At 34.0% G+C, this 11,764-nt stretch overlaps 1 protein-coding gene across 3 annotated transcripts in view; it reads right to left on the bottom strand.

The window, feature by feature from the left end:
• The window catches only part of LOC107665604 (cGMP-dependent protein kinase 1-like), an 80,535-nt gene that overhangs the window by 16,982 nt on the left and 51,789 nt on the right, over nucleotides 1-11,764 (bottom strand). For all 3 annotated transcript variants that reach the window (XM_016456542.1, XM_016456541.1, XM_016456543.1), the window contains exons 6-9: nucleotides 7,774-7,851; nucleotides 7,589-7,683; nucleotides 1,251-1,316; nucleotides 406-480 (exon numbers count right to left, since the gene is read on the bottom strand). In XM_016456542.1, the coding sequence (XP_016312028.1) occupies nucleotides 406-480; nucleotides 1,251-1,316; nucleotides 7,589-7,683; nucleotides 7,774-7,851 (314 nt within the window). The remainder of the gene's footprint in view (nucleotides 1-405; nucleotides 481-1,250; nucleotides 1,317-7,588; nucleotides 7,684-7,773; nucleotides 7,852-11,764) is intronic.

The following is an 11,764-nucleotide window of genomic DNA, read 5'->3' on the forward strand; positions in this document are numbered from 1 at the left end:
ACAACATCTGGTCTCAAACAAAACTCAACTGAACAAAAAACAAAACTGAATATCTTTCAGAAACGTAATGCCTTGAACAAACGGGCAAATACAGTGACTACCATAACTGTAACAGGTTGGAAGCCTGTAAATATGACTTTGTTTCTCATCACTTACCAACTGATAAACCCAGTTCACATTTAGAAATTGTAAAAAAGCCAACAGATTATTGGAGCAATTTTTCTGTGCAATATGCATCACTAACTCAACTAACATACTGTCCACAATACGTTTGATAGTGTTATGTCATATCATAAAAAGAGAAATTTTCCTTGTGGTGATGAAGTGATAATGAAAAAATATTATAAATGGATCTGGCAGAGGAAAACATAATAATAACATGTCTTCAGAGATGATTTCACCTACTTTGCGTTTGCCTCTGCGTCTTCACTGCCTTTGTTGGACACATCTTCCAGACCTCCAATCAGGTGTTTGTATGAGCTAAAAAAATGGCACAAACAGCATATTCAGAAAGATTTAATCTTAATTACAAATACACTACTGTTCAGGAAATCAGCAATACTGTGAAATATTACTACAATTTAAAATAACTGTTTACACTGTGTATATATATACAAACACACACATATATAATCTGCCTTAAAACTGATGACAATTTCATTAGAGACACGTCTAACGTGAGAACGTATCAGCACAAAACTGCCATTTATCTTTCGAGAATGAACTCATGTAAAGTTGAAAATCTATCCCTCAAATGACTTAATTATTATTTCATGTCTCTTTCTTAAATTAGAAAGTCAGTAATAATGTATAGTGAAACTTTTATATCTAAATGAAATACTTCAGATTGAAATGTACCATAATCAGCTGTCACACAGATGGCTGATGGTTTGAGTCTCAGTCAGACAGGAAAGAGAGTTTTCCCCACCGGAGGGCACATATGTGCTTCTCTCTCTCTGTCTGTCTGTCTCACTCTTTCCAGCTTATTGACACACGTGACACTTTAGCTATTTAGGTTGAGCTTGATTTATTGAGTTCTATAAGGGAGCAGATAAGCACTTCAAACCCCACAGATTCTGTGTTCCACACACACGCACAAATAGAAAGACCAGTGTAAAATCCACAGATGTTCAATGAACTGGAAAACCTGGACTGAATTACTTCTGCTGGAATGCCAATGACACTTGTGATGTTTTAAGCAGCGTATACAAAGAAACTCTTGCCACAGGATATACGTAACATATACTCACTCTCTGTCAATCACAAGGCAGGTGACAGACTCTGCTGCAATGACATTAGCTGTTCTGATATCCTCCCTGTTCAAAAAACACAGACAGAGAAAAAAATCATGTTAGAACGTTCTGATACATTCAAAATATACACAAACATATAAGATTGTTAATTAGGATAATAAAAATATTAAAATAATTTACATATTATCAAATAAAATAATTACAAAGATATTATAAATGTAAATATATTCGTTTAAATATTACAACTACAATAAAATATTGTAATAATTTTGAATATTTAATTAAAATTCTAATACTATTAAAATAATTATAATTATAGATAAATATATATGTTAATATGAATTCAAATATTAAAGATATTAAAATGAATTATAAGTATCCTACATATAATTACAAATGTACAATACTATTAAAATTATACATAAATATTAAAATTTTTATGTATAGTAATAAAACAACACAGAAAATTAAAACAAACAAAAAAATGAAAAAAATAATTTTTACATACACATATAAAGAGAAATATTAATTTATAATCAATTGTGTATGCACAATTTATATTAGTTCACAAAATTACAATTAATTTTGACTTAAAATCATGAGTAAAATAAGTTACTAAAATAGTTATTAAAATATCAAAATGATCAGTTTCAGCTCAAAGAATTAAGTCAGCGTGCCTCAGAGTTTGCTGATTGTCCTCTTCCTCACTGTCGCCCCAGTCGCAGTCATCAGAGTCTGAATCCCACTCTGACCTCATGATGCTTTGTGTTTTCACTTACCGTCTGACCTGAGCACTGCTATACGCATGCATATACTACTACAGTACACTACACTTCTATTTACACTAAAACAATCACTATGTGACATCTGTCCCATCATTGGCAGTTCTGTCTGGAGGAAGAGCTCTCACACACGAATCTCTGAAAGCAAAAAGGGCTGGACACTAAACGGTAAACACACACCTAAACACACATGCATGCGCAGCGTCTGCTCCTGTGTCCAACTGCAAATACTGCCGAACACCACACACACACACACACACACACACACACACACACACAAACACACACACAGGATCCATTTCCAGCAAAACACACTTGTACTTGCAGAGGTGAGAATTCTTCACAACACATCGGCTCTAAAGCTGTCACAGCACAAATACACAATAACGCTACTGCAAAGGTCACAGCTGCTGCACAATATTACTGAAGGAGAGGAGGAAAATCTGTCATTTACTCACTTTCAATGATATTCTAAACCCATATAAATTTAATTCTTCCTTGAAACACAAAATATATTTTTGCAGAATGCTAAAATAGATTTTTTCCTTAAAACAGCTACACAAAAGGACAAAAACTACCTTTATATACGGAATGCTTGTACACTGCTTTTTTTTTTTTGTTATGGAGCCAAACTGTCCTGATCCCTATTCATGTTCAATGAGTTTTTTTTTTTTGTATTGTATTTTTGTATTTTATGATGGTGTTAAATTTGTCCGTTTTTTTAAAAGGGTCATATGATGCGATTTAAATTTTTCCTTTCTCTTTGGAGTGTTACAAGCTCTTGGTGCATAAAGAAGATCTGTAAAGTTGCAAAGACTAAAGTCTCAAATCCAAAGAGATATTCTTTATAAAAGTTAAGAGTTAACCACGCCTACCTAAAACGGCTCGTTCCAACACGCCCCCACATATCTACCTCACTATGTGGGAAGATTTGCATAACGACGCCCAAATGTTCACGCAAAGAAAGAAGGCATAACTTCTATTTTCACTGTAGTATTGTTGCCGCTGCCGCCATGTCGTGAAGGTGCTGTTTTTCGTTGTGAAAGCGAAACTACTTTGTTTAGTCTTCCAAAAGAGGACGATATCCGCTTCGTCATGCCTAGACTGAAAGGGAACAATAATGTACAGTATGTGGAAAAGAATGTGTTTTTTTTACTTTAAACCGCATAAACGCATTTCATTACACCAAATACACAAAATAATGTTCTTTTTAGCAGCATCATATGACCCCTTTAAATTTAGTCTTGGTCCTGTGTGAAATGTCTGTTTTAGTCTTTCAAATGTTTAGTCAACCAGTGCTGTTTTTGTTTAGTCTAGTTTTATTTGACTAAAGGTCTGGGAATTTTAGCCTAGTTTTAGTCTAAGAAAACTATTAGACATGCTGCACAATTGTTAAACAGATAATCACAATTATTTTGCTCAATTACTATCGTAATTACCGATCATGATTGTTGTCATCTGAGAAATTTTATCAGAATTATCACGTTCACATATAAGCACAAATAAATAAACTCTTATACACAACTCTTATACACTTATTTGACCTTATTTAGTTTCCTAAATATCTATATTTTCTTAAATAAAAAGAGAAAAAAATATATAGACTTTCATCAAGTTTTCATATTGGGGTTGCCAGTCAAGAAAAAAATTGCGATCAAAACCTTCTCTGTGACAAACTGTAATAAATCCTAACATTGATCTCAATTATATATTGTTTGCGGTTGCACTTTATAGTTGCTAAATAAATGCAGTTATACAACCTCTATGCTGCAAAGTCTTTTTTGTTGTTTTAATGGAAAAACATAAATATAATTTGGAATCAATGGATTTAATATGAAGAATTTCATTGTTTTAGCTTTTGCTTTGAGTTTTACCAGTTTTCATAATGCAGAGAGTGTTCATTTATATGATAATTTTGGATATAGAGAGTTTTTACATTTTAAACTACATTTTAGTCTCATCTTTTTTCATCATGGTATTGCAATTCTTTTCAGACACCAGTTGCTTGTCACATTCAAATTGTTTGTCATAGTAACGACACTAATTTGTGGAGATTCAGTGCATTGAGTTCCACAAATCTGAATGCATTATTTGTAAATTGACTGTTAAGATAAACATTTTGCACAATTTAGTATCTGTAATATCATTGTGTTGCCACTAGATGCCTGTATAGCCCTATGTAACAGGCGACCGCCTAGCTCGCCTATGCCTAGAAACGGCCCTGTGTGAACCAATCAGGTGTCAAATGCTTCAGAATGCACATAGACACACGCATGAATTTAATCCCAGGATCAAGAGATTCTTTTATCAAGTTCTGGACACTGTTAATGATCTCCGTAAAGCGTGAGCTCTTACAGGACAGCATTTAATTGATCTCTGAGGAATCGGACTGACCGCGTACAATGTTCTAGCCTATATTTCACCTCCGATCACAACCTCGCAGCTCGCATCAGAAGACTGCCGAGCAGGTCACCTGATACACAACGGAGCATATCAACATGCTCTCAGGATCACTGTTTCCTAGTAACACAACCAAATGCAGGATTATAATCAGGGTAAACAGTCCCCTTAAACCAGACACCACTACAGAAAAATAATAGAATACAACAGAATAAAGCACACTTAAATAGAACAAAACAGAATAGAATATAGCACGATGAACCTGAAGAAAATAGAATAGAAATTAATAGAATTAAAGGGATTGTTCAACCAAAAATGAAAATTAAGTCATTATTAAGTTACCCTGTTGATGTTTAAATGCCATTAATTTTTTTTAGACCACAAAAAGATAAATTTACAAAACAAAATTCCTGTTCATGCTCATCCATATAATGGGAGTGTGACAAGTAGGGATGGGTACCGAAACCCGGTATTTAATCGATCCCGGGGCTAAATTATGAAAGACCGGAGTATCGATAAACTCTGACGTTAACGGTTCTGCTATCGGTACTGGAGAAATTAATAAAACACACATACATTTATTATTGCTATATAAACATTATCTTGCAAATTCTATCTCACCAGAGTCGCCAGCTGTTTTTCAAACATTTGTCTATGATGCATTTTTGCTTTTCCCAATTCAGAAGCGAGATCGCGCCCACGCGGAGGAGCTTCAGCACGCGCAACATGAAAGCCCTGTTTAATTATGATAGAAGAGAAAACTAAACATTCAAACATCTGCTTACACTTTAGGCCTGTGGCTGTTTATTAAGCTAATTTTATTTTTTAATTTCGATTTTGGCTTCTAAGGATTATACAAAAGAAGACATGAGGTAAAGCTATTAAAAACTAGCTGCGTTTCGTATTGTGCAGCTTCTTTCCCTTCACAGCGGTGCGCATTCGTTCCTCCCCTAAACCCAAACTTAACGTCAGAATCAGCTCAGTCGTAGATTGTTGTAAGATGCCGTCTTTACTGTTGCTAAATTGCGGGACATGTTTGATAATAAAACGTTGAAAGCACAATCCGCACAAGAGACGCTGTTCCTCAAGCTGAAATGTGTGCGCGCGGCGCGCTCTAAAACCGACAAACAAATTACACTTTGAGCTTCGGGCACATGTCCAAACAATCAAATACACACAAAAATATGTCAAAATGGCCGGCTTGGAGAGGATTTACTTAAACACAGTTTATGTCTTAAGTGGAGGAGAACAGTTGGGAGAAAATCCGATGTGTGTCAATATATTGTCTTAAAGTGACAGACTGGCGCTTGGGCCATCACAAATTACAGAGTTTCTGGGACAAAATATTCCAAGTTTTTTCAGATACATTGGACATTCCTATTGAACCAGATCCTATATTAATTATATTTGGAGTTTCCGAAGAATTTTTGAGACTTACACGGGTACAACAACAGTTTGTTTCATATGGGTTGATCTCTGCCAAAAAACTTATCCTTTTGTTTTGGAAGAAAAAAGAAGTTCCAGCTCTTAAATTATGGCTGACAGAGTTGACAGGTACACTACATCTGGAAAGAATCAGGTATACCCTAATAGACAAGATTTTGTTATTTGAAAAAATGTGGTCCCCTTTTATTTCCTTTCTACAAACTTGTGATTAATATGTTTATTATGCCTTCAGTACCTACTTTTACCACTGGATAGCACTTATGGGTTAAGTTTTTGGGTGGGGGGAAATGTATTTAAAAAAAAATTGTTCATTTATTATTTTCATGACTATTGTTTGTTTTTCATTTTCTTTTTTAATGTTTATTTGTTCAAATGTAAGTTTTATATGTTTGTATTTAAAAAAGTGTAATTACAAGTGACTGCAAAAATTTCTAATAATAAAAATATATAAACCAAGAGTAGTAATACCGTTAAAACCTTAACGATACCCATCCCTAGTGACAAGCAACCAGCTTCAAACTTTTAAGGAAAAAAAATGCTAAATACTGTAATGTACCACAGAATGATCCCACATGACTTGTGCCCCACTTTCCAAGTGTTATGAGGGCATGTGATAGGGTTTGGTAAAAAAACTAATTATTATTTACTATTATTTAACGAAAATCCTGACCTTGGTCGTTGGTCTGCTGTGAATGACTGCATGCGTTCATGAGACCGTACTACAGCAGCAGTTCAGAAGCACACAAGTGCAAGAGAAATCAAATCTATCAAGTGATAAAACTAAAAACTGCAGTGCAGCCTAGAAAGTGTACAAAAGTATACAAGTATACTTTTTTCTTTGAGGTGAATATCTCTTGTCAGATATAAATTCAAGAACCCGCTTTGGTCAAAGTATAGGTGCCCTATTTCGTATTATGTTTCATTAACTAGTGATCACTCTGTGATACTATTGCTTTTTCACATATTTTGTATGGACGAGCATGAGCTGGACATTTTTTTCCATGAGCCGGGACTCAAACTCGGGATGCCCGAAGTGCAAGAATTTGTTTAATATAAATCCTGAATAAACCTGTTTTTACTCAGTCATAAGAGAGAGTGAGCGAACAGTGCTTTTAAAGATTGTGCGAATGTAATGTCATGTGTTTGCTATGCAAGCTCAGCCACTCTAAACAGTTTATGATTCCAAAACTTCTTACAATTCCAAGAGCGCTTTTATAAGCAGCCACTAGATGGCACCACATCCTTTAAAAACTAATATCTCACAAAAACCTGCCCAGGTCACTTTTCACCACATGATCAAAAGACATTTTTTCATGTTGTTATTATTATTATAACATTTTCAGTGAGGAATTTACATTCCCATAATGCATTAAGATTTTTTCATAATTCTCAAAAGTGATTGTTATCTAGTTCTTATTAATGTCATTTAATACTATAAATATTTTTCTCATTAAAAGTAACAAGAATTAGATTTTCTGCATTAAATTATGTTTTTGGAGGTTGAAAATGTCATAACTGGCATGAAAATAATGTCAAAAAACAAAAACTAGTCCTAAAAGTAGACTTTTTTTTTCTTTAAGCATATGTGAATCTTATAAAATCTTGACAGGTTATGAGAAATCGTCTTGGATGTGCCTCCAAATATCCAGTTTGGAGTTTAAATTTGGCATTAACTGACTTTAACAGTAGTGTAGAGGACAATCTCACCCCTGTAGGGCTTTTTCCCCAAACGAGTCTCCTTTCACCATAGAACGCAAATAGACGGGCTCCTGACCTGGACAGTCCTCTTGAGTCATCGTCACCTGGGCGAGGTGAGAACAAGAGGAAGAGATATTAGCATGGGATCATCTTCACAGCATCACTGCTTGCCCTTTGCACTGAAATAAACTTACCTTTCCTTTACTGATAATGAAGAATGTGTCTCCTCTTGCCCCCTGGCGAATGATGTAGTCGCCATCCTCATAGTGGGTCTACAGGAGAGAGAAAATTGAGGATGTGAAGATGATATGGAAACAGATGATGGAGAAAAATACAGGTGACACTTTCTACGAAGAGGGTATGAATAAAGAATGTGCAGACACAAGACCCAGCAGATTTCTAAATGGAAAAGAGGCAGCACAACATCTCTCTGACCCTCGGTGTGCTATCTAAGACCTTGACCTCCAGACACATCAGTCTGAAATCAGATATGACCAGCAGATAGGAAACCGAAGCCCACAAAGACTGACACAAGCAAACACTTTGTTCCAACATCACCTAGAGTCTGACCTCCAACAAAACACCCACATACACACCTGCAGTGACAGGAGACACATTTTTCATTTATTATCCACAAAATGATCGTAAATTTAAAAAAAGTTAAAAAAACTTATAATTCAGAATAACAGATTCTACCATGATTTATACACTTCAGAATCAGAATGAGCTTTATTGCCAGGTATGTTTACACATACGAGGAATTTGTTTTCGTGACAGAAGCTTCCACAGTGTAACAGAATGACAGTGACAGAACAAAAAACACAGATAATAAAAAATAAAACAAGTAAATAAGGAATAAAAATATATAAATCAACAATTGTATGTGCAGGTATATTACAATAGACAGTTTTGTATGTACAGGTACTGTATATTATGTGCAAATTTGAGGTGTAGACTGAGTATGAGTGTTAGATAAATAAGTGTATGAGTGTATAAATAGTGTGTGTTCCACAGTTATTGTTAAGTGTTCATGAGATGGATTGCCTGAGGGAAGAAACTGTTCCTGTGTCTGGCCGTTCTGGTGCTCAGTGCCCTGTAGCGTCGACCAGATGGCAACAGTTCAAAGAGGGAGTGTGCTGGATGTGAGGGGTCCAGAGTGATTCTGCCAGCCCTTTTCACTTAAAAATGAACATTTTATCATATATTTTACTTGCTTGCTTGTGAGACATTTTAAAAACTAAATATGTATAAATAATTTTTTGTTTGAATTTTTATTATTTGCAACAGATTTCACAATGACAGATTTTTGCTAAAACAAATTCTTAATGGTCCTAAAATTATATGTTTCTTTGTGAATGTAAAATTATATTTCTGTATTTTGATTTGTAATTTAAAAATATTAATAAAAGTAAAGGTTTTATAATAAAAATATCGATTGCTGTGTGTGATGTAATTTTGTAGACGTGTTTTAGATATCCAATAAAAAAATGTTTATATCATAACATAACTAAACATCACATGAGCAAATAACATGCACATAACTTTTGAGAAGAAAGTGTCCAAACAATGTCTTGATTTTGAACAGTATATCTATTATTTTCTCATTTAACATGTTTGGTTTTTTTTACACTTGAGTATGCAAAAGTGTGTTTGTGCTGTCTTTATTTAAATAAATGCAACTTGGTTTGACGTGCATACATTTTAAGTGTAGCTTAAGTGTAAAAATGCGTTTTAAGTACAGTTGTAGCTAGACTGTTTAAGATGAGTGAATACTCCCCAATGAAAAGCACTCAAGTCAGTGTGAATATTCAGTAATGTTACGATTCAGATATATCTGGACTCTAAATTCAGGCAGCTACACTGTGTATGTGCAATTAATGGAGGAGCTGCATCAAATATAAGTGACCACAAAGATGATGACGGAAGGAAAAATTCCATCCATGTGTCCAGACTTTCATTCCCCAGAGCCTCCAACATAATCACACATGCAAAATTAACATTTAAGTTCAAAAAGCTTTAGCAAATTTCAGTCTCTTTTAAGGTCAATTATTAGCTGAAGAGACTCCCTTCCACTCTCTGCAAATTCATAACATTTACTTTAACAAATCACGTCACAAAAAAACCCTGAATTTAAATATTCATTGAGAAATCATGATTGACAGGCGAGTTATTTTAATGACACAGAGCTCACAGTGACATTAAATACTCTCATTATTTGATCTTACTTCCTCACATTTGCTCTTCTGTTATTGTTAGTCAATATCAGAGATTAACAACATGCCTGGTTAGCATGAACCAGCTAACCCCTGCTAGTAGATGCCATTACATTGCCAAAAAACATTGTTCGCCATTGAAAGCCATTTAAAAGTAGCTGTGTGTTTTGATGGAAACGAAAACAATAGCAAGCATCAGTGTTGTTATTGTTAACTAAAAGCTATTAAAATATTTTTTGGTACTCAAAATAAAGCTGAAATAAAATATTGGAGAACTTGGAAAGAGTTATAAATTAGAAATGTTGCCTTGACAAATAACTGAAACAAGTTTAATTTGATGTAGTAAAATGATCAAATATAAATGAATTAAAGTTAAATAGAAATATTAAAAAAACAAAACTAATACCAATTTTAAAATTAAAATGAACAAAACAAAAAAAAATCAAACCAAATTCAAAATATTAATACTACAATAGTATATAAATAATACTAAAATTGGCAAGCAACATAAACAGTGAATATTTCATTATATTATAGTAGATATAATGTACCAGAGACCAACATTATAATGTGTATGTCAGAAACGGAGCTTTATCCACTCAATCCACTTTCTTTATAATGCTGTCAGTGTTTCATGGTCGCTGTCTAAACCTTACAAATCTGATAGTGTCTGTATTAGACATATTAAACATAAATGTAATTAATAATAAGAGCCAAACCAATTTCTGTGTTGTTGTGTTATTGTTATTGTGAGGCTGTGAATCATGTTTTATCACAAAGGCGAACCACAGCTACTGCAAGATTATCAACAAATCCACAAAGAATGGAAAACAACAACCTTTCACCCCTAAACACAGGGAGCTGTGGGTCTCCATCACTCACTCCCCAGTGATAATGTCGTATGCTGACGAGGTGAAGAGAGGTGATGTGGACCTCTGCGAATGATAGACTGACTGATGACTAAGATATTCACAATGTCTACGGCTCATCTTTTCATGCTATTCTTGGATAAAACAATGATTTTGCTCCTTTGATGCTTTGTGCAAAGTGGACCTCGTATGTCGACTGTCTGAGAACCAGTTATTCTCCATCTTATTCAGGATGAGAGAGTACAAACAACTCTATGATTCACTCCACTACGACTTATTAAACCATGTGCATCACTACAAGACAAGAAGGTCTAAAAATGCTCCCAAATTATTGATGATATGAATGAGGAGCTTTTATAACTTGAGTTGTGAGTCTTTCTTGCTGATAAACAGTCCCTGATGGAATCTGCTGATTTATTTATTTATTTTTCACATTTCCAGGCTTAAAAGTGAATAAATCAACATATTTCAGCAGAAATGCATTCACATTTTCTTGGCAGGTGTTTTCTTAAAGTGAGTAATTTTTTCAGTGTTAAAATACTTTATCCCTGTTGTGCGCAAACACAACAATAAGTGGCTCTGAGGTGTTTTTTGTAAAACATTGCTCTGTTTGTTTGATGAGTTTTCTGAACGTCTTGCTCAACCAATGGCATGATTTTAGGGCGGGTTTTTCTCCCCAATTTGTCTCAACCAATAGGTCAAGGTTTTCCTAGTTAACGTGAGACAACTAGCCCCTGCTGATAGATGCCTTAAATACACCCTTCTGCTGACCAAAATACATCTTTCACCATTTAAAAGCAGCTTTGTGTTTTGACAGTAAGTTGTTACTGTAAACTAAAACTATTAAAAGTTGTTTTTGGTATTTTAAATTTTAAAACTTAAATGAAAATTTAAAATGTTGCCTTGGCAGCTAACTGAAATACGTACTAAAAAATAAAATTTAAGCAAAAACAACACACAACAAAAAGAAATAACAATTAAAAATAATAAAAATGATAAAATCACAAATTTACTAAAACTAAAACAAAAACGGACAATATAAAAATAAAAGCTAATTTAAATTTTAATTGATATTATAATAGTATATAAATAATACTAAAATT

Source organism: Sinocyclocheilus anshuiensis, unplaced genomic scaffold (genome assembly GCF_001515605.1).
Source record: "Sinocyclocheilus anshuiensis isolate Anshui unplaced genomic scaffold, SAMN03320099.WGS_v1.1 scaffold407, whole genome shotgun sequence".
Lineage (NCBI taxonomy): Eukaryota > Metazoa > Chordata > Actinopteri > Cypriniformes > Cyprinidae > Sinocyclocheilus > Sinocyclocheilus anshuiensis.